Source organism: Perca fluviatilis, chromosome 9 (assembly GCF_010015445.1).
Source record: "Perca fluviatilis chromosome 9, GENO_Pfluv_1.0, whole genome shotgun sequence".
Taxonomy (NCBI): Eukaryota; Metazoa; Chordata; class Actinopteri; order Perciformes; family Percidae; genus Perca; species Perca fluviatilis.
Window position 1 is genome coordinate 26,393,934 of NC_053120.1, and position 23,746 is coordinate 26,417,679.

The 23,746-nt window shown below is 42.0% G+C and overlaps 1 protein-coding gene across 11 annotated transcripts in view; it reads right to left on the reverse strand.

Moving 5' to 3' along the window:
• unc13a (unc-13 homolog A (C. elegans)) overlaps window positions 1-23,746 on the reverse strand; it is a 46,932-nt gene that overhangs the window by 13,924 nt on the left and 9,262 nt on the right. For 8 of the 11 annotated variants that reach the window (XM_039810460.1, XM_039810459.1, XM_039810455.1 and 5 more), the window contains exons 8-36: window positions 23,345-23,374; window positions 22,302-22,497; window positions 21,001-21,120; window positions 18,621-19,433; window positions 18,071-18,164; window positions 16,971-17,017; window positions 16,701-16,779; window positions 15,020-15,025; window positions 14,687-14,761; window positions 14,368-14,587; window positions 11,584-11,811; window positions 11,209-11,350; window positions 10,457-10,626; window positions 10,181-10,296; window positions 8,888-9,051; window positions 8,599-8,752; window positions 8,271-8,339; window positions 7,804-7,893; window positions 7,269-7,403; window positions 5,642-5,775; window positions 5,371-5,456; window positions 5,026-5,152; window positions 4,803-4,899; window positions 3,177-3,320; window positions 2,968-3,045; window positions 2,781-2,858; window positions 2,469-2,557; window positions 2,204-2,350; window positions 928-1,051 (exon numbers count right to left, since the gene is read on the reverse strand). In XM_039810460.1, the coding sequence (XP_039666394.1) occupies window positions 928-1,051; window positions 2,204-2,350; window positions 2,469-2,557; window positions 2,781-2,858; window positions 2,968-3,045; window positions 3,177-3,320; window positions 4,803-4,899; window positions 5,026-5,152; window positions 5,371-5,456; window positions 5,642-5,775; window positions 7,269-7,403; window positions 7,804-7,893; window positions 8,271-8,339; window positions 8,599-8,752; window positions 8,888-9,051; window positions 10,181-10,296; window positions 10,457-10,626; window positions 11,209-11,350; window positions 11,584-11,811; window positions 14,368-14,587; window positions 14,687-14,761; window positions 15,020-15,025; window positions 16,701-16,779; window positions 16,971-17,017; window positions 18,071-18,164; window positions 18,621-19,433; window positions 21,001-21,120; window positions 22,302-22,497; window positions 23,345-23,374 (4,052 nt within the window). The remainder of the gene's footprint in view (window positions 1-927; window positions 1,052-2,203; window positions 2,351-2,468; window positions 2,558-2,780; window positions 2,859-2,967; window positions 3,046-3,176; window positions 3,321-4,802; window positions 4,900-5,025; window positions 5,153-5,370; window positions 5,457-5,641; window positions 5,776-7,268; window positions 7,404-7,803; window positions 7,894-8,270; window positions 8,340-8,598; window positions 8,753-8,887; window positions 9,052-10,180; window positions 10,297-10,456; window positions 10,627-11,208; window positions 11,351-11,583; window positions 11,812-14,367; window positions 14,588-14,686; window positions 14,762-15,019; window positions 15,026-16,700; window positions 16,780-16,970; window positions 17,018-18,070; window positions 18,165-18,620; window positions 19,434-21,000; window positions 21,121-22,301; window positions 22,498-23,344; window positions 23,375-23,746) is intronic. The other 3 variants (XM_039810465.1, XM_039810464.1, XM_039810461.1) reach the window with 1 other exon arrangement.

Below are 23,746 nucleotides of genomic sequence, written 5' to 3' on the forward strand. Positions count from 1 at the left end.
ATAAACTCAATTGGACAGGGACTAACTGCAGACCTACAGTATGAGGCTGAACCAGTTGTGTTGATAACTGGCTAGCACTGTACATGGTTACCAGAGATTAATTATTACCTTATTAACAGTGATATGAGGCTCTTTAGTTAATAACCAAACACAAATAAGAACACATATATCCAAAACAAAAGAAAACAAGAGGCTGCTTTCCAAAATGTATGATTGTTTTTGAAAGTGGGCCAGATCCTTTGGGCAAATATTTTCTGCCACTCTGTTATGAGTTACTCATAAATCAGAAATCTATCCAGATAGTTGGCTGACATACTGGAGAGCAGCCATGAGCTGGTGTTAGAATGATATGGTGCACTCCTTTTGTCTTTCAGCTTTAACAGAAAAGGGGTTTCAACTTGATTGTTTGAACGCATGAAGGCACTGGGGGCGATGCTAAATATAATGTGTGGATAGGATGCCATGTAGATAGCTTGATCCTTTGTTTATAAGAGGGCCATCTGGAATCACAACACACACACACACACAAAATGTCTGCCTTTGTAATCCATTTCCTTATTCTCCAGCTCCTCCTTTTTCCTTTTGATGCTGCCTTGGCAGTTGGAGCTGTGTGCAAGTTTGTATTTGTGCATCATTTTTCTTCTGTCTACCTTGTTGCTGCGGTCATCATGAGATCAAATATTCGTATCTCTTCGTAGCAGCATCCATGCTTACTTAAAATAATTAGTAAGCTTTCTGGAAAACAGATCCTAGTGATGTGTATGTGTGTGTGTATATGTGAATATTTATTCACACTAAAAATGTTAAATAATTTCTCGCATGTAGCGCAGGCAGAGCCAGCAATGAGTGTAGCTTAGCATCATTATTGTGTGTATTTGTACGACTGTATACCTCTGTATGTGTATCTGTACGACTGTGCGCTCTCACCGTTTGGTCTGTGAGTGGTGGCAGAACGATGGTCTTCTCCATGGTGTTCATCACCAGCTTCCACAGCTCCTTCAGCACACGTTTCAGCACAGTCTTCTCACAGATCTTAGCAAACAAAGTCAGGCTGGCAGGAGGGGGGAGACGGGAAGGAGTGATGAATAAAAAGCAGCTTAAGAAGGCAAATTACCACCTCGCAGTTGTATGCCTCCGCCCACCACTCAGGTTGCACGTTGTATGTTGCATGATGTTGTTTACATCCGTGTCTGTCCAGACTAATTTAATACAGTATATGTAGTAAAGACTTTGAAGGAGTTTAATAAAAGATATGAAGTGTATTTTTTGGCGAGTGGAAGTTATCACTATATTGACATGTATGATTCCAGTGAATCATTTCCACTGAGAAACATGCTGACTTCAGAGGACTGATAGATAGCTGCATCACACCGAAAATCACCTGAAGCTCAATATCAGTAAAACCAATGAGCTTGTGGTGAATTACCAGAGGGAACATGAGCTCCCTCATCCAGGAAGAGGAAGTAAAGAGGGTGGGCTCATTCAAGTAACTGGGGTCCAATTTGCCCAATATTGGGAATTGTTCCTCATTTCCATTGAGGGTCTAAGGATAGAGGATGTTGTTTGCTGTATATAGTGTAAATCCCCTTTAGGGAAATTTCTGATTTGTGATATAGGGATATATAAATAAAATTGATTTGAGCTTTGCTGTTCTTGTTCTGCTGTATCTCCATTAGTGTGGAAGTTCATTGAGAACACATCTTTGATTCCAAGTGGACGTTCTGCTCACCTAGAGTCAGGCCAACTAATAGACTTGGGTAAAGACCTAATAAACTTTCTTAGTCTTTCTTATGTCTGGATGAACAGTTTGAGTTATAATATTAGCTTGACACAATCCAATACAATACAATGACAATGGAATGAAGTAGAAATTACTCTCAAAAGTAGTTAACTTGCATAAAAATATTAAACACTTGTGTGTGTGTGTGTGTGTGTGTATGTGTGTGTGTGTGTGTGTGTGTGTGTGTGTGTGTGTGTGTGTGTGTGTGTGTGTGGATTGCTGGTATAACTCCTCCTGAACTGCAACTGAACATCACAGCCATCTACATGTTGACGTGAACTATGATAACCATTCAACATACCTTCAAATTGCAGTCAGAGACAAAATAAGCATCTATGAGTAAGTAAGTAGGTAAAAATAATAAAATGCTCCAAAAGCTAAACTATCCCTTTTAGACTCCTCTAAAATGTCAGACCATCTCACTTGCTGTCAAGGAACTCCATGATGGGCTGTAGGACGTTGTCAGCATCCTGGGCCACGCTGCTGGCATTTCCCACATTTGAGGTTCCCTTCACCTGAGCCAAGATGTCTCCCATCTGCTTCACATTCTCCTCTATGTGAGGCTGGAAACTACAGAGGAAAAGTAGAAAAGGCTTTTAACAAAGTCTGTCGGTCGGTCGGTCTAAATATACATCACATTAATGTCACACTCGTGTGTGAATGACTTTTTGTGTGAGTGTGTGTCTACCTGACAGAAAAGACCCTGCTGAGATCATCCATGACATTGTTTAGCTTCACCTGCAGGTCTTTCAGGATATCGCTGGCCTCCACACACAACTAAAGTACGTAAATGGAAACACACACACACACAAACACACACAGAGCTGGATGGAGTCTTAGGGCAGGTGGGTTAATAATGACAATAATGGACACATTGGAATTAAGAAGACTGTATGAACTAGGCAACTGTGACCAAATTCTAACATACGCACACAAAACTAAGCTGGTGAAAAATACCGGTTGAAACTCAGGAGAGGACAAAAAAAAGAGAATCACTCACATCTTTCCCCCCCATGGCTTCAAACATCTTCTCCAGCTGAACTCGTAGCTGTTGGATGTTGTTGATCAGGATGCAGGGCTGAGGACAGAAAGAAAAATGGATCAGCCTTCTTGTTGGTAAATAGAAAGCAACAGTGTTAAACCTTTTTTGTTTTTTTTTAAGTTGAGTTAAGTCTCTGACCACTCACCACTTTCTCCATGGTGACATAGTTGGCAAAGAGCTTTGAGATGATATCAGCATAGGACAGAAGCACGTTGCTGATGGTCTGGAGAGGGAAACAAACAAGAGCAACAAGTCATCAATCATCAGGCTGTACTGAAAACTACATTTAAAGACCCCTTTGTTGTACGCTGATTTTGTAAGGTATGATTTAACTGCAAATTGAACTGAATCTACCTTCGCAAATCGCTTCATGTAGTGTCCTACGATCTGCGGATCTGGACACTCAAGCTTTCTGATGATCTCAAAGCTCTGGTTGAGCTGGGAAAACACGTCCACCACCGAACACGAGAACAGAGCATGTTCTGATGTGACCTGGAACTGTAGGGCAGGAAAGGTGTGCGAGAAAATTAAAATCCGGGAAGAAAATAATGGGGAAGAGGCGTAAGTGATTAGGGATGAGTAGGTGTAGCAGGTGAGAAGCGTGGATTCGAAAGAAAGCTAGCAAGATGTGTCCTCTGGACACATTAGACCTTAGATACGGACCACTAGAGGCTATTTTAAACTGAACCTTTGATATCTTTGCCCACATGTACTTCACCTCAGACCCTGTGGAGCCGAACCAGCCATACAGCCAGTTAGACAGCCATCCGGTGACAGATGGGGGGTCCGGTCTGTCTCCTTGTAATTGGCTGCTGGTCCCTAATTGGCTATAGGTGAGTGTGTAGGTGCTCTTCTGGGGAGTCTGGTTAATGAGGTGAGGACCGCTTTCCTGCAGTCAAAACTCTGGAATAAGGCCATTAATTCACTAAATCTTGCTGTCACAGACTTGTCTAAATCCCTAAGTAAATGCACGTCTCAAACACACTTCTTTAAACTTCCAAAGAGTACTTTGACTGAAACATCCTCTTAGCCCAAACACACTTTCTACTTTGAGTCCACGTGTGTGCTGCTGTGACCATGCCTTTCTTGTTTCCTTTGCAGACTGCAGGAGAGGCACGGGGGAAGTGTGGGAGGTGGGAGGTAGTGGTGTGCGATACTGTTAAATTTGGTATTGATCCGATACCAAGTAAATACAGGGCCAATACTGATACTTTTTTAATAATTAAGGTTGATTAATCATCAAATTGCTAAATCTGAATGAATTTTCATGACCTTTAAGTGGTTTTGTGATTTTTACTTTGGATTATTAATAAGTTAAAACCCAGGTCAGAATTTTCATATGCTTGTATAAATTTGTTGTGTTACCACTGTATCTTACAGCCTTTTTACAAATTGTACAGCTTGCCGTTGTTTCATTTTTGGCCAGAAAATCTAGCCACACGGTGCTCCTCTTCCTCTCTGCAATTCTTCTGCTATGTCTCTGTCCTGCTTGTATGTGTGTGCTGCTGGCTGCTTGCTTGCTTGTTTGCCTGGTGCTGGTGAGTCATGTGACGGTACAACATCAAATCACAAGAGGGGGGAGGAGGAGCAAAGTGTGCCTGCTCTGCACTGTGACAGCATGTGTGACAGGAGCGGCACTTGAAAGCAGCGGCACCTACACAGTCACAGACAGCTATGTCGCCTCTTTGATGAAACCGCAGCGGTGCATACTGGAGAGAAACTAAAACTAAAGTATCGATCTGATTACACTGGTACTGATCAATATCAATACCAACGTTGGTATCGATATTATCGATTTTTGGATCGATCCGCCCACCACTAGTGGGAGGCAGAGCGGGAGGGAGGATAATACTTTGGCTGATAACTTTTGAGTGTGACAGAGAAAGTACGAAGGATGGATTACAGTAATTCTGCCTGAAAAACAGCGCTTTCAGAGGAGGGAAGTGGAGATGAGGGGAAAGAAGAGCTGAAAATCTTTACCCCATCTTTTTTGTCTCTCTCCAAAGCACCGTGCAAAAAGTCCCGAGACACTTCCTCATTTTCGTCCAGCCACTGAATAACAAATGGCTCAAACCACCTATGGAGAGCAGAACATATTAACACATATCTACAAACTTCTTCTTCTACTTCTCCTCTTTCTAAATGTCTATTGTTTGTTTTTTTACTTTCCGTTTTCAGTATAGGTCGATGAGTTGCTACTCACGCAGGATATTCAGGCACTCTGCTCTTGAAGAAGGGCAGGTCTTTGCAGTATTCGTTGTACAGCCACTTGACTTTGAAGTGCAGGTTCATGTAATCTGCACTCTTGCACAAGCGATTTTTTTCATGTTCTGAGAGAAAGAATAAAGTGGACAAATGCAGGTTGAGTAAGAAACTAATTTCTCTCCTGGCATTTAAGCTATGTCTACCTCCAATTTCCACAGATCTATAATTGTGCATACAGAGACATTGACCCACAGTTAACGGCTACATTTATCTAACGAGTCTTCAGTGTTTTGACAAGGCTCGGTCAGTTCAGAGGCTCAGTACATCATTGACTTGCACTCACCCTCCATTGCATATTTCATATCCTGAGCAAACAGGTTCCACATCACTTCCGCACTAATTTTACCCACGTTGAGCTCCTGGGGAAATCTTGATGGAGGAGAGAAGGAGAAAGGCTTACTCTATATGCACTTAGAGAGAGAGAAGGTTTTTGAAACTGAGTGAGCAGATAGAGCCTAAGAGAAACTGTGCAGAAGAGATGGAGAAGGAAATGTGACCACATTTGAAAGGTTCTTGGAGTAGAGGATGTGTAAAGTTGGAGTATAGAGACTCACTGGTTTAGGCAGGGGGTGTAGGAGTTCTTGTCCTCCTCGATAATGGAGACGATAAGTGTAATGAGTTTTGACCAGAAATCCAGATTCTTGATGCTGGGTCCCTGCTCCTCTGGAGGCACAGCCCCCTGTTTGGCCTGGAAAAGCAGTGACACAACTAGAGTCACAATAAAACTCTACACAGACTTTTTTGGGGTGAGTTTTGCCTGCTGGTCACTTTGTTGAGTGTATGACGGTAAGATCAGCACCTCTGGCAACAACTGCCAACCTGTAGTCTGCAGATTACTGTATTCTGCTCAATCACTTGAGCCAAATCATGTCAGTTTTTTTTAACAATTTCATCATCATCATGCAACAAAATTTAGAACATACTGCACACACCAAACCTCTACTCACATGTTGGATAAAATACCCAAAGGGCCAATCTTCCAAAGGTCAGTGTAGATATTTAATTGTGTGACCATTTAGTACTCTTATGTGAATTTTACTTATGGTACTTTTTTTTATTGTTGAGACAGAGAGACTTGTTGTGGGGAAATCTTGAATGTGTTGTTAATTAAACAACTCAAACATATTCAACATTTTCTGCTCAAACAGCTTCAAACCGACTCAGAATGTTAACTGTCTGGACGACTTCTTTGAAACAGCTGAAGATGTGCTAGAAGAAAAGGGAAAAAAAAGCTGAGTACTGCAGGGGTTGAAGAGTGAAGAATGATCTTGCAGAGATTTCGACAAAATATAGCAACGTCCCTCAGGATGAAATGTTTTATTCAAAGGGAAAATGCTTATTTGAAATTCACCATGGAGTCTGAATGGAGTTGCTGCTGTAATGAGGACTCAAAGCAAGTTCTAGAAATTCCTGTTGAAATCTGAGTGATGGATGGGAGAGCCTGGCCTACCCAGACTGAGAGGATGATGGGGACTCACACACACGCGCACGCACACGCACACACAGCACATGCACTGAGCAAAATATAGAAATCAAGCAAAGGGGGTACAGTAACATTAAAACAAAACTGGTTGTCAAGTTTAAAATAAATAGTTAGCCCAACTATATGAGTAAGCTTTGAGTTAGGCAGTGATTTATCCTGCTTGCTTCTTCCGAGAGAGTGAACCAAATTACAGCCAAGGAAAAAGAAAAGTACATAAATCATTAGACATCTACGACAAAAAAAGAAAAGTAAATCTCAATGCTTATTAGCACTGAACAGACTATACACAGCGGCAGATTATCAGGGCACCATGAGCAACCAGAAACATCAACTAAATACAGGTTGAGTGACCACAGACACTGGTGCAACACGTCCTGCTACATTGTAGTCTACACTGTATGAAGAGATGAGAACCGAAAATTTGACCACAATTTAATTCAATATTTGCTAGACAAAACCAGTGGAACAACACATGAAGATGTGCTGAGTTCCTTAAAGGCTATGGAGCAGGCGCAAAACCAATTGATGTCTCTGAATTTATTTTACACAACTTTTATACTTACATGGCCTTTGGCAATACTGTACTTCATTATGGTCATGCCAATAAAGCAAACAGAACTTTGAACATTGTAAATGACAGAAAGGGAGAGACATTAACTCACACCTACAAAGATATTCAATAAATTGCTGCTTCTTACCGGGTCTGTCTGATACTCGCGGCTGTACAGTTCATGACAGTTATTGAAGATGTACTCGTAGGTGGAGTTGAGACAGGCTTTGACACAATCCTTCACTACCTGACTGGCTCTGGGTGGAGACTGAAGCTCTTGGACCTGAACACACACACACACACACACACACACACACACACACACACACACACACACACACACACACACACATACACACACATACACACACACACACACACAGTTAAAATAGGCAAGTACACTGAAATCAATTCATCAAATTATGTATATATTTTAGAATTGTCTTCATGTTTGTCTTGATTGCAAAGACAATATTTTGAACACCAAATATATACAATATAATCTACTGATATATTTAATTGTGCTTTTTAAATCAGAGTAAGGAGGAGATTGGGGATGAAGTTCATTATATCCTATATGTGTAACACATTGAGCAACATGGAAGTATGATGGGTAGGTGGAGCGCTTAAAATACAGAAGAAAATCAAAAAGGCTTTGACAGATGAAGACAAAGGGACAGTACCTTCATTCTGAAGAAGGTGATACTGGTGAGGAGGTCCACTGTGGACTTGAGGTCCTGCAGCCTCTCAGGACTGCTGGCAGGGAAGTTGTTCTGGAGTCAGACGGAAAAAAAAAGAAAAGAAAAAAAATACAGTGAGGAACAACAACATGACATCACATCCATCCTGGTCCACTGTGTTTGTGTGGCACGATCCAGCATAGGCAACACTTGTTACTGTGGGGGTGTGCGGTGTTTCCTGAATGTGTCTGTGCATGTTTCAGAGTAGCTGTCAGTCTAATTAACACATCCGCCTGCTATGTTTCACTGTTTCTCACAAAGGAAAAGAAAGGTACAGAATAGAAAAAGAGGGGAGGTGGGTTGGTGTTCTACCATGCAGTTTGACTGTCCAGCCACAATTAGTTGTCATCTATTATAATCTTTTCAAATATAATATATGAGTGTAAAAGGAAAACGGAGTGCAATCTTACGCGGTACATAGACAGGTCAATCCTCAGAGAGTTGTGGAGCTGGTCTAGAAGCTTGACAAATCGCTCTTTCTGTGGAAATTACAACACAGAGTTTAATATTGAAAAAACCAAAGCAGACACACTACACTGCTTTACACATAAAAGGCCCAGCCAACCAGTACCAGGATAATACATAAGCATATAGTAAAAAGGAAATTATGAATTCAAAACAAAACAAAAACTTTTACTTGTTGTTTGCAAAGCAAAAACACAAGATGATGTTGTGGTTTTTCTACAAGCCTTATTGTTTCATTTATTGATATTGCTAAATGTTTCTGCAGTGACTCACCCCAAAGTTAGAAGCAGCAAAGCGGTCAGAGGCAGAGACATTGTTCGTTGCCTGGGTGGTGTGAGCGTAGTAGGCATTGATGTTAGCCAGCAGGGTACTCATCACTGCAGGCACACCTGGGCACATGTACTTAGATGACAGGCAGGCAAAGTGACTGCAAAAGAGGGACAGACGTGTGAGCAAATACAGAATACTTTACACAGAGCTTGATGCATGAAAACAACCAGCAATGCACGCAAACACATAGTATGTATATATATATATATCAGGCTTTCAGACGGTAACATACGTCATGGCCTGGTATATGGACTCCACTCCATAACGCATGGCAAACTCATCAACAATCTCCTGGGGAGTCTCCTCAAAGTAGACCTTCCATGCATCATCCCCTTTGGCATCGGGGATCTTCACCACACCGTTGTTCTGGATATCTGTCACATAGTGGAAGAGGTTCTACGCACAATAAAATAGGAGAGAGTTAGAGAGTGAATGGAAGGAGGTGTATAGAAAACAAATAAGCAGAGAGACTGAAAGAAAGTCAGCACAGAAGAGTACAAAAAGAGAAATGGCAAAAATAGAGACTACAGGTTCAAAATAGAGCGATGGAGAAGTGTCAAATGGCTATAAAGAGCTTTGTCAGCATTCAAACATCTCTCAGTTGTAATCAAAGTTTCTATATGTTTCATTGTATAACAATAGAGCTGATTAAAACCTTAGGTCTGTTTATCTTTAAATGGCTGTGCTACATAAATAGCCATTAAACTATATTATGAGGCCAACACAAGTTGCTGTCTAGACTTCTCAATGATGAAAACATTCCGAGTTGGCTGTGTGGCCAACAGTGGTCATTTGTGTGTTAAGGTTCAGCTAATATGCTCTGTTGAGTAATGGGCTGAGAAATGACATACAAGGCTGTGATTGGTCTACAATCAAGCAACAGAGTTTTCCACACAGAGCCAGACTGGAAATGTGTCTGATGTCTTTGCTGTTGGAAGAGGTCTTCATCTCATGAGAGCAAAGCAAACTTCACGGAGTAATAACTCAAGTTTCATTTGGAATGGAGCTTAAAATCAATCAGTAAATTAACCTGTTTGGTATGGGTCATTAGGAAGACTTTGCACAGAAATACTCACAGATGCACAGACAAACACAGTAGTAGAAAAAATACTTCAAATCTACAGTAAAAGTAGTGATGCATTAATCAAAAATATAGTTTTTTATGCAAATGCCCAATCTGCCGTTAGTGTGCAGTGCACGACGTATCCACATATAATACAGGCCGAAGAAACTCAAAGGCATGGTCTGCATAATGTTGTGCATGTTGTTATGGAGACCAACAATGAATTTACCACTGCACACTGACTGCCAATTAGGCCTGTTAGTAAAAGCACAAGAATAAGTATGAGCTGTAAAATGGACTAAAAACTAATTACAATATTCCCAGAGATGTAGTAGTAAAGGTATAAAGTCCCTCAAAATACACATATAAAAACACCAATACCTCGAAACAGTATTTAAGTACAGTTCTTTTATATATTTTATTACGTTCTGCCTGTTTGAACACACACCACACTGAGCTTACTTCATGCAAACAGGTGTACTGAACGTGATAGGGGGCGACCGTCTCCTCTCCTTTGATCTCTACATTAATGTGCATGCGGATAGCTCCAGACACAGCGGATTTGTCTGTACGCTTGTCTGCGAAGAGCACAAGACATATAGCAACACAGTTACCGAACTGAAAACATCTAAATCAGAGAAGTTAGGTCAGTCAAATAACTGCAAAGTGAGGTGAACTGTGGTATCAATACAGTATTTGTGACTATAAATTTAACTGACACAATGTGGCTCAACTGACCCAGATTGTACCAGACGTCCATCTCTCCGCTCAGAGTCCGGACCTCGATGATGGTTTGACCGAGAAAGTCGTCCGACTCCCGCTTGAACTTCTGCTTTACGCGAGACTTAATGTCGTCATCCTCATCCCACACCCGCACCTTAATGCGGTCTGAGGAGTTGTGACATTCACTAAAACAACAACAAAGTCAGTCACAGCTACTAAATATAAGAGTTACATTGACAGTTGGCCAATAAGACCAGATGGACTACTATCATGATTCATGAGTCATTAAATATCAAAAGTGTGAGCAAAAAAAATTTGCCTTAAACAAATAGATTTAATACATAATCAACAGAAAGCAGATAGAAATGTTGAACTGCATCAGTGAAACAATTAAAGCTGAACGGTTAAGTTCATTGAGAGAAAATTAATTAAAAATGTTTAGAATCAATTAGTCATTTTAGTCATTTATATATCAAGCAAAAATGGCAAACAGTTTGCTAGTTTTCTATCAATGTCAATTGAAAATCTTTGGGTTTTTGACTGTTGTTTGGAGATGTCATCTGGAGCTCTGAGAAACGGTGATCAGCATTTTCTACTAAAATATGGCATTTCATTGGCTAATCAAAAAACTGAGAAACTGGGAAAAATAACCTACATATAATTTTTTTTTTTTCTTAACAACATATTGTGATGAAAACAATCATTGTTTGCAGCCCTGACGCTTACAAATGTCACATATTGTATATTTCCAAGAGGTCTTGACTCACAAATTAAATGTCTCCTCCCAGACAGGGTTGAGGTTGCCGTAGATGGTCTTGGTCCTCTTTTTGGTCTTTCCCACCTGGACAGTGACGTAAGGATCACTGGAGCCCGTTTTATCCTTGGCTTGTAGACCCTGGGCACACAACACTAAAAAGAAGAAACAAAAGAGGCGAGCTGATCAGCCACTGTTTGTGTGTGTGTGTTCGGATGCAACAGATGCCTGTTAACCATCTGACCTTCTGCTCTACTGCCCCACAAACGCCACCTGTGCTCTCTTCATACAAACGCCAGCCTGTCTCTTTTTATAGACTTTGATGTTGACAGTGTTGGCCAGCTCCGCTCAAAGCTACTGTACTGTACTTATTTGACTCCACTCTTACCTGTGATGCTGATCTTGGCCGACCATTTAGAGGTGCCATCGAGCACACTCTGTTTGATCTGCTTCATGTGGGTGACGTGGGTGGACTTGGGGGCTGTGAACACCTCCTGAATGAGTTCGAAGATCTCAGGTTTGTTCCTCTCGCGGATCTTCATGCGGTCTTTAAGAACCATGATGATGTTCTGGGTTCGGTCCTCCGCGCCGTGTTTGGAGCTCTTCTCTGCCGCTCCTGGTTAGCGTGAAAATCAAGACGAGAAAGAAAAGGATTAAGACATGTAAAAGCAAATAGAAGAGTTAACATATGAAAGGTGTTTGATATATGTTGGCCTATGTTGCCATACAGTCATTAATGAAAACAATAACAGAAAATTGCATGAAGGGTACATTTCTCCAATTATAGGAACACTTGAAACTGAGATCTGAATTTAAAATACAAAGCAGAGAAGATGACTGTGTAGGAGATGAAAAACTTGGCTATATTTCTTGGATGAGAGGTGGACACATTTGCAGAGCTATGAAATTCTGAGTAAAAGAGAAATGGAAAAGAGAGGCGGATGACAACAAAAGACAAATGGCTTTTAATATCCTCTCAAGAACACAAGGAAAATAAGAAAGTAGGAGTGAGAGATGGAGGAGGTGGACTTTGTCATTGACAAATAGAGATAAGAGGAAAGAGATGGACTAGATAGTTTACTATTATTAATAAAAAAAACAGCACTGACGCAGCAATAATTTTAAAACATAAAGTCAGCAAATGATTGTTCAGCTCGTGTAAATATTTTTATGCTATATTTTAGCATCCGTTTTCACTAAACACACAATACAACGAGTAATCAAAGCTTTAGCTGTTATATATTCCAGATTATTATTGGCTATGAAAAGCCAATTTTAGGCCAAGCTGTAAATACATAATTAAACATTTAAGAAATAGTTAAGAAATATTGAGAAATATGCTTATTAACTTTCTTGCAAAGAGTAAGAGTGATACCAATCTCATATTTGTACTGTAAAAATGAAAGCAACAAAATCTGCCTACCAGCAACACTAAAGCTCACTAATGAACATGTAATGTCTCAAGGCCGTTTTAAAGTCACCGCATCCGAGCTTGCGCGCGCCAATGTGACGTCAAAATGATGAAGATCCTGCTGGCATGCCAGGATTTTGAGTGCAAGGCCAGAGGGCGCGCACCACTCTATTTTTTTCAGCGGCGCACGACAAAGCGGAAACAGGAAGCCTGAAGGAGCTCGAGGGTAACCGGATACCAGGACTCTCAGAGTGACTGCAAGTCTCTCTTGTAAACTTACTGGGTTAAGACGAGTTCTTTTATGGTGAATGAAAGGCTTGATCCGACGAAGTAGGTCATCGAATCAAATCAAAGCATTGACGTCAATGCAGCTGCCAGTTCTGCCGTTGTTTACCTTTTTCTTCTTCTTCTAGTCTGTAGAAATACCAGAGACGGTAGCCTTTCCTCATTAGTGCCACCTCTGTTCAGGAGAAGACTGCAACTAGTGTCGCAACCACCACGCGGGAGTATAAACAATTATGGTGCTCCCATGACGTCACACTGGCACTCGACAGGTCGGCTACGGCTAGTATACCGCACGTTTCATTTGTCTAATCCGTACAAAAACCAAAGTAAAACTTTTTTTTTTCTGGATAGAGCCAGGCTAGCTTGTTTTCAGTCTTTATACTATACTAAGCTAAATGTCTCCTGGCTGTAGCCTTATATTTAAAGCTTTAGTGCATAACCTTTTGATATTAATGAACGTCCGTTACATTCAAGCCATTGCCAAATGAGTTGCTACAAAGCTATTAATTAATTAATTAATCAGCTCCACACAACTCTCTCTGTATTTCTCAGTATGGCTATGTTCAGAAGATTGTGTCATCCGGCGACTTTCGCACGCAGAAACTCGAGTAAAGATAATTACCTCTTTTGAAGAGTCCATCATATTTTTTTAATCCTCCATGTCCTCCTTGGCTACTAGCAACTGCGTGGAGGAGGAGTGGGGGTGGTGCGCAATCACAGAAGGCTTGTATTATGTGGATGCACCAACAGTTTTGTTGTCATTACTTAGAATTGCTCATGGGGGAGACAGAAACTACGCACTATAGCTTTAATGTAGAGACTTGAGAGTGGTATCAAGTGTGTGCTGCTATCTTTAAATGACATCATATTGTAGCATATTTATATACACTCACCTAAAGGATTATTAGGAACACCTGTAAGATTTCTTGTTAATGCAATTATCTAATCAACCAATCACATGGCAGCTGCTTCAATGCATTTAGGGGTGTCGTCCAGGTCTAGACAATCTCCTGAACTCCAAACTGAATGTCAGAATGGGAAAGAAAAGTGATCTAAGCAACTTTGAGCGTGGCAAGGTTGTTGGTGGCAGACGGGCAGATGTTTCTTGAACATAACAATGAGTTCACTGTACTAAAATGACCCCCACAGTCACCAGATCTCAACCCAATAGAACATCTTTGGGATGTGGTGAAACGGGAGCTTCGTGCCCTGGATGTGCATCCCACAAATCTCCATCAACTACAAGATGCTATCCTATCAATATGGGCCAACATATCTAAAGAATGCTTCCAGCACCCTGTTGAATCAATGCCACAAAGAATTAAGGCAGTTCTGGAGGCGAAAGGGGGTAAAACATGGTATTAGTAGGGTGTTCCTAATAATCCTTTAGGTGAGTGTATATCATATGTTAATCGAGCCTCTTATCATTGCTTTAGGAACTACGTTATGGGTAATGTTTTCCGACACTTCGCTTACTTTGCAGACAATCAGCATTGAGTAGATCTTGGCACTTCTCGTGGCATTTGACTCCACACTCGGTGCAGCGCATGCCCTGGCGAGCGATACCCCACAGCAGCCCCTCACACTCGTAGCAGTAAGTAGGCGTGGTGGCTGTCCACACCTCAAAATTGTGTGGGGTTGTGCAGGAGATGGGATATATGAGGGCCTGGAGGGTCTTCTTGTAGACATGACTCTTCTACAAGGGTCAAGAAGAGAGAAGTGCAGGTGTCAGCAGAGTGTGCTCGAATGACATGATGTGAGATATTTTGAATTAATATTGTAAATGAGTACTGACCAGTTCTTCGTTATGCAGGGTGCTCGACGTCAGGGCCGAGGTGATGCCCGCCTTCCTGGAGTTCTGAACCAAGGACTGAGTGACAGGAGAGAGGAGGGGTCAGTTTCTCTCAGCTTGCATCTCAGTATCTTATTTATTAAGACAAATCTCAGAGCAGCCCGTGAGGCAATGTGTATTATTACTGTCTGTCTGGCAATAGTTACAGCAAACTAGAGGTGACAGCTGCAGAATTTAAAGTGCTTCCTCGTATATCGATAACACTGGTGAGATGAGAAAACTAGTATACCTACATAACATAAGTGTTTTAATGCAAATGGTGTTGGTGTTACTCACCATAGCCTGTGGCAATGCAGTGACGGTGGGAGGAACAAGGGAGAGATTTAATATTAGAAAAAGGCAAGAAAAAGGGGGTTGGGGTTCTATAGAGAATTCAAATTGTTGAGAGAGGGTGCATTCACTGTGCATATACTGCAGTTATTGTGATTAAACAAACAAGGTGAATCTACAGACTTTAAGGGTGAGGAAGTCACAGCTGCGATCAGACTTTAGTATTTGATGTGTGAATGAAGTAGCCTGCGATCACTGCTCATTAAGCCAGACCACACCCTGTCCGATCAATTACCTGGGAGACTCTGACAGGTTGTGTGTGTGTGTGTGTGTGTGTGTGTGTGTGTGTGTGTGTGTGTGTGTGTGTGTGTGTGTGTGTGTGTTGTGTGTGTGTGTGTGTGTGTGCGCGCGCATGCATGAAAGCAAGAGACAGAGAGAGGAAGAGAAACAGTGGTGCACCTGTCTGTGAATGTCAGTCAGTGCTTTGTGACAGCAAGAATTATTAATGAAGACAGCATCGGAGCTAATTACTAACGCTTGGATCTGGTGAGTTTAGGAAAATGGCACACTGAGGGTTGCCTGGCAGTTAATATAAAGAGCCAAGTTGCTGTCCTATTTCAAGGCTGCCTTCTGTTTCACTAACATCCACTACAGAATGTGCTTTTGCATTACAAGCAATAGTTCAACATTTTGACAAATACTGCACGATTGCTTTCTTGACTAGAACTAGAGAAGATTAAAATCACTCTCATCTGTCAGTTAAATATAAAGCCAGTTAGCTTAGCTTAGAAAAAAAGACTGGAGACTGAAGGTAATCAAATCTGCCTCCCTGCAGCTCTAAGGCTCACGTTAGGATGTTATATTTTATTTGTATTATCTGTACAAATCCCAAAGTGTTAAGATGACAAGTTGTGACAGATTGGAAGCTGTTTCCCCTGCTTCCAGACTTAAATAATCTCTTCTAACTCATAGTTAGAAAGCATCCAAGGGTATTTATCAAAATCAACTATTCCTTTAAGGTTTTCTTTTTAATTTGTCAAATATGAAACATGATACTGTGTGTGTGTCGGTGTGTGTGTGTGTGTGTGTGTGTGTGTGTGGGTATTCATAGTTTGATCGTATCTATACTTGCTAGTAAAATTAGAGCCTCCTGTCTTTTTGACAAAAGCAGAAAAGTGATAATGCTGTCAGGCATATTAATACTCTCAGGAAGTGACTTATATGAATGAGTTACAGTTTTGTCGGGAGGATTTATATTTCTTACTGTCTTAACTCTAATGAGGCAGTGTCAGGGAGGCATGGTGACAATGGCAGAATGAAAGGTATGTTATATGACAGCATCTAACAAACATCCATGTCAGTCTGGGGGAAACCTCTGGCCTTGCCAGTTGCCCCTTAGCCCTGCAGCTCGCCTTGTCAACAGGTGCTGTAACAGGAGGTAAAGCAGAGTGGATGTGCAGTGGGCTAAAAGACGCGGGAGTGCGGAAGAGAAGTAAAAAGAAAGAGAAATTAAGAAAAGAATGAGGTAAAGAGATGAGAGTAATGAGATAAGAAAGGGCAGCAGACAATCAGACGGAAAACAGGAGTAGGTTTAGTAGATGAGAGCTCTTACTGCTGAGCCCAGTGATAAATGGATATGGGGAGATGTGAGACAGGGGAATATAAAGAGATTAGTGCAGAAACTCACCAGATCTCGGACGAGAGGCATAGCTTTCCTCTTCCTGAGGTCTGGCATGCTGTCAATGCTATACAGAGCGCCACCCATGCTGGAGACCAAACATGCACAGAGCAGGATTTAACACCAGCTATTTATTCAGCTACAGTCGTTAGAACCTGGACACGATCAATCAATTAGACAATAAATGCATTCAGACATTAAAGCCATGGGCTTGCCTTTCGGTTGGTAAAGTCATAGATTGTCAATGACCGTAGTAGTAACAGCGTCATGGTTACTTACCCTGCTGATAAAAGCAGAGAGGCGATGCCAACACTTTCTCCACGGGCCTGAGGAGAAAGAGAGAGATAAGATGATGAAGAGAGGCAAGAAGAGTGCCATTAGAGCTGTGGCTGGAGAAATGTACTGTACAGAGTGCTTTTATATACTGAGAACGACACAATCGAGACATACTGTATGGTCTTCCTTAGCAAAAAGCAATGTATCATGTTGAGTTTCATTAGAAGTTGTAGCCACAATGACTGCAAGTGTTCCCAGAATTCACAAATGGACAATACAACAGTAATACAAGTGGGAGAAGAAAAAGGGGAGATGAGGAGAGTGGTATAGCTTAGTTGTGTCTTTCTGAGTGAGTGTGTTAATTATTGACAGCAGCAGTGGCTTCTCTCTGTGTTTGAGAATCATAGTAAAAGTAGATTACAGCCAGATGGCCATCCGTGTAATCACTCTTCTAATTCTATCTGCTCTGTTATTGAAAGGCTCTTTGTTGTCTGTTCAAAGAACACACAGCATCGATACTCACGTCACACTGACGAACTGAAATAGTCACAAACTGGTATAAACGTCAGGCTTTAGACACTTTGCAGGCTTAAAGCAGTTTCCCATGTGTTGCTTGGGCTCCCCATAAATATCTATGAGCCACACAGGATGCATAAAAAAGAAATTAGATTGACTACTGGCCACACCCACCTGAGCGTCTGCTCCAGCCATGGGTAATCGGAATGGACTACATGCAAATCGCTACGAGGATGGCAAACAACTGAAAAGAAAATAATGAAATGGCAAACAGTACAAGGGGTAAACAGAAACTATCAATTAAACACAAGACAATATAATCCACAGCAAAAAACAAAAACAGGTAAAAATGGTGGACCAGTCAACAAAAGCTGGAAAAAAAAACACAGTAACAGGACATGCAGGGACTGATGCAACAAATCAGTGAGCTCAATATTAGACTTATGAATTTAACAACAACAGAAGACCTATTATTACCCACTCTTATGAGCCCAGGCATTCACCTGGCATGAATGCACGTTGCACGAATGCACACCTATGCGCACAAGGTACACTCAGAAACACACACCCATACACACATGTTGTACCTCTTGCAGCTGTAGTCGTACTCTGCTGAAAAGTCGAAGCCAGTTGGCTTTGGCTCTGGCAGGACCAGGTTCCATGATTTCCCTCTTTGGGAAACTAAATGAATGATTGGAGAAGGAACAACAAGCGTTATGCATATATGTGCTAGTATGTGCTCTATTAGCTAGTGTAGTGAATGTGTAGACATTATAGAGATAAACTATCATTGACTAATAGTGGTAAACACATTAAAGGGACACTCCGCTGATTTTGCACACAGTGTAGGAGAAAACGTGATGATAAAAAAATTTAGATAATCATTTTAAAACTTTGGCTGTTTTATTACAATGACACTGGTTCATCTAGACAGGCACTTATGTTGCTTTTTTTCTATTCCTACGCCTTCCCCAGTGTTTCCTATGTTCCTCTTAATTAATATCTACTGTATATATACTGTATGTGCTTATTGTTACTTGAATGAACTGCCAGATGAACGTCTATGTACAAAATGTAGCTGTGTTAGTATTGACAGTGAGTGAAAGCTGAGTCGGACGGTGTATGAACAGTGTTCACCTTGGAACAGGTGGCTCTTCTGTTCTCTCTTCAGGCGCTGGAGGGACACTCTTTGCCACTGGAGGCTGCTCGGGAGTTTGAGGTTCCTCCAACGGCACCTCAAACTTGGGTTCAGGCTCCAGGGGCCCGGTATCTGGAGCTGGAACCTGCGATGTGGTCGTGGGGGTGGATGTGGTGGTGGTTGACAGGGCTGGCTGGGTGGGTGCGAACGGAGGCTTGGTGGATTCTGCACTGAAAGGGGGCAACGTGTCATTGTGCGTGACTGGAGGTAGACTAGGAGCTGTGCTGTCGGACGGGAGCTGATCAGGAGCTGGCCGCTGCTGATGCAACGACGCCTGCTTCTCCAGCGGTGGTCTGGTGGAGGACAGACCATCAGAGGGGGGCATCAGGGGCGGGGCAGTGCTTGTGGGTGTGGGGGTGTAGGGCGGCTCCTGGTCTTCACCGAGTGTGCCGTCAAGTGGATACGTATCTTCATCTTCCTCGAAAGGCATCTCCTCCTCATCTTCGTAGATGTACTCCCCTTCCTCCCCGTACACGTCAACCTCCTCTCCGGCATACAGCGCCCCCTCTTCCCCTCCGTCTTTGAGGTAGCCTCCCTCGTCGCTGTAGACGCCTTGGGGGTCCTCGCCATCCCAGCCTGGGGAGTCCTCTTTGCCGTAGCTGACGGAGGAGTGGCAGGAGTGGTAGGAGTCGTTTTCATCGTAGAACTCCGAACCTCGCAAGCTCTCACCGTCCTCAGCAACAAACTCCTCACTGAGCTGAGAGCTGCCTCGACTCAACTCGCCTGACGAGGCGTAACGACTGTCTGTGGGACTGAGGGGAGGGGGAGATACAGACACCTGTTACATAAACACGCCCACACAGGTTTAAAAGTAAACTAGGGGGGTTCCAACACTTGAACAATACATAGTGTTGCTGTCACAGTGACACTTAAGGAACTCGTGTTGGGGCCAGAGAGGGAGACAGCTAATCAACAGGAGCAGAGGAGTGACTTTAAACTAACCAATAAAGAAAAAACTCCCGTCGGGTGCATCAATGTAACTGCAAGGGCAATCATCTTTTTTTGTAATGGGTAAGGTTACTATGAATACTAGTTCACACACACAGGTTAATACGGAAGCACACACCATACAAAAGCACACAATTAGCAAGAACAAAAAAACACATTTTTCATAATTCTAAAATATAAATAGAACTATTTAACCTGAACCTGAAGAGGTTGATGGTAATTTATTAGCCTGGCGGAACAAAAACAGTCTCTTTTTGCAGATAAATACGTAATATTTATTCATGATGATGAATGAGACTTTGAGACATTAAGACGGACCATGAGTCAGAGAGATTTGAGACACATGCAAAAACTATTTCTTACACACACACACACACACACACACACACACACACACACACACACACACACACACACACACACACACACACACTTCATTGTGTTGTCTCTATTGATTACAGTCATGTTGGTTCAATAATACATGGTGCAGGAGCAGCAAAGGAGCTAACTGTATTATGGCTCTGGGCTGTGAGCCAGAGGGAATTCACAAGTTTGGATGAATGGACACATAAACACACAATCACGAAACCCCTGTTCTTTTCTATTCATCACCTAAATCACAATCTCTCTCTCTCATCCAACACAATTACAGTTACAAATGCTTGCACAATGTTTGAGTCTAAATACATGTCTGCCCTCTTTCTTATCAAAGAATATAAAACAAAAAACATGATGAAATGAAGATGAAAATGAACGTAATCTGTCTTGGCTTCTCTGCAGCCCCCATTATTGGGCTGACGGCCTCCTGCTGATGTATGGGTGAAAATTAAATGTGTATAATTAACAAGAATGGGACACAAAGAATAAGACAGGGCTCTTCTAAGTGTCTCACGTAAAGGATGGGGGCTGTGTAATAACAGGCTGCCGTGACAACAGATTCAACACACACACACACACACACACACACACACAGATTCACACAGGTTCTTACACAATCTCCAACCAACAATTAACCTCTGACTGTCTCGGACTGTTACGAAACGACACACACATACACACATCTTGTCAATCACTCGCCCACACACAAAACTGCGCGAAACTTAATAGTTTAACAATGGCGACGATGAGTGTGATACATCATTTGTGATACTGATTCGTGATTCTTCACCAGGAACACAGTAAATGTAGATGCAGGACCAGTAGGTTTCTATCAATAGTATAGAAAATACATAGATAGGGTAAGAGCGCATGCATGCAAGCACAGCGAGCGAGGAGGACGGGACAAGTCCACCACTGACGTCACAGCGAGACGGAGTCACAGGCCGGAGCAGGAGAAGGAAGAGGATTTGGAGAGGAGGCACAGAGACCCACCTATCGGACAGTGAATGCCTACTGTCTAGAGAATACTGACGACTGGTGCGGCGGCTCGACCCTGAGCCTGAGTCGATATCGCTGCGCCCGTTGGTGGCCGAGTCTAAACTATCATAGCGTCTGGTAAGAGGAGTAAGGAGGGAGGTTGGGAAGAGGGGAGAGGTGGGAGAGGAGCATCAGTAGAGCTCAGTGCAAATCTTTCAAAGAAGCCTGTCCTAAACAATAGTCAGGTGTTCATGTGAACATTGAGGCAGGTTTCGCTTGATGTAATCATTCCTTCTGTTCGTACTGGCAAGTAAAAGATCCCTTCCTATTGTGCTCACAATGTAAGTGATGGAGGGGGGGGAATCCACAGTTCTGTGCAAAATTCCATTCCGACATGAATACAAGGCTACAGCAGTCCGGGGTTTTCAAATCAAGTGGATATGTCTTTCGTCTATCTATTGTCTTTTTAGTGTTACTAATGTCCTTTTTGTGTTACTGTGGGAATTTTGCACTAGAAAGACACTAACTTTAGAATATACCTACTTGATGTTGTTCCCCATCACTTAAATGAGAAGATCAAAGGAACAGATCTCTTAATAGCCACTGTGAACAGGAGGAATGATTACAGCATCAAAACCTGTTTCAATGTTCATATAAACACCTGGCTATTGTTTAAAGACAGACTTGAAAAATTGTGAACTTATCCTTTAAGTTTCTGCACAATGACCTCTCACTGAGGTCGAGCACTTTACCCATCTACATCTAAACAAATGAAAAGGTCAAACTTTCCGTTTCAGCTTCCCTGAACAAAAATGTTCACAATCACTGCTACTTTCTGCCCAAGTTAGTGCAGATGTGATCACATGGGGGGGAGGGTTCTGACACTCACACGCTCAATATGCACACAAAGATGCAGGCACTCGCTCACACATGCCCATTCACACAAAAGATAACCACAAAGGCCCACTTCATACATGACCTGTATACAAGAACTGTGTGCCCCAGCATGCTTGTATACACTGAGGCCAGGGTTATTCTCTAGAGGAGGAGAGCACAGTGGGACAACATGTTACCATGTACAATACAGTGAAACAAAACAAGGCCACTGGGGCTGAGCTGTCTCAGGGCTAAATGCTAGACTCCAAATAGGAATATTTGCTTAAGATGGGGAGTGTGATAATACAGCTTCAACATTAAACATTTTCAACAACTTTCTCCCTGTAGATACATTATGTCAACCCGCCATGGTAATCTCATTAAAAGGAAACCATTCTGTCTCAGTTATGTCTACATAGTGCCTGAAGGGTGCTTGTTACCTCATGACTCTGTGGTCGTAGTCCAGCTCATGGATGTCGTCGTTGTAAGAGTGTCTGTAGTTCTCATTCCTCATGGGATACTGGTGCATGGAAGCGTTGGGCTGGGAGGTGGTGTAGTAGGGAGGCGGGATGCTGTTACTGGTCTCACTGCGGTAGTCGCTGTCCCTGTCGTCCACGGCGCTGTCTGGGTCCTCGTCTGTTCACACAAACACAGCGGGAGACGGGATGAAGTGACAAGACACGAGAAGACGATGATGGGTCAGAATTGTATTATACAGTATTTGTATAGTGTATATGGGGCACGATGGCGTGGAAAAAAACAACAAAAAATGTAAATAAATCAAGCAAATAAAAACGTGCACAACATTTTTTTAGAATAATGATGTTTTAAAGCTCCCTTTATACAGTAGATACCTGATACTTTCTGATAGATAGTTGTTTTATTTGCATATTTACTACAAACAACATTATCTATTTACTGTCTTATAGTACTTCTTTCAATTCTAGTGTGTTTTAGGATAATATTATCTGTGAATTAAAATATAATCATTGTATAATGTATAGATATATATATAATTTTAATATCAGGGCATAAAAAGTCACCTACGCACCAGTCGCTGCTGCTTGTTAAAATACACGATAATAACTGAAGGCGACTCAGATGAGTGTATCAACATTTTTATCAACTCAGATCTTCTAGCATCTGGACTTTGGTGGCACAACAGTAAAATAATGTTCAGGGACATCTCCCCTCCATCACTAGGGGAAATTGCGCCCTTGGAAAAACTGATATTTATCTTCACCAAACACCACAGATTAATTTACTGTAACTTCACTGATTTTTATTCTTCCAGCTCATCAGGAGAATATGGATATGAGGTTAAAGGAAGTTCAGAGAGGACGTGTGGGGACAAAATATATATATTTTCATGGCAGCTCATGGTCTCTGAGGAAAACTACACAAGGAGATCATTACATTAAGTGAGACATGGACAATAAATACAGAATTACGCCATTAGCAGAAGCGCATGAAAGAGACTTACTTTGCTGATCCCCCCACAGACTCCAATTACCTGCAAGGAGATAAAGGGTTGGAGAAACCAAATTAGGTTTGGGCCACACATTAGACACATCAGCAGTCCACAAAACTGGGTAAGCAAACATGTAGAGATTTGTAGCCCTGAGAAATATGTGTTTTAAAATGTAAACGTGTGTGCAGAGGGTCCAGAAATGAGTGTGTATGTACATGTGTGTCAGTAAAGAAAAGCACAAGGTCAGATGCTGCTGGCCTTGCTGCTCAGTAACTAAGAACAGAAAATACTCCCAGACAGAAGATTACATGTTATCATTTATACACACACAAGCATCACGCCACCATCCAACCCCTCTGTCCAGAGATTTTGTATATATAGTATACTATACACACTTTGTCCCTGTGTCATCAT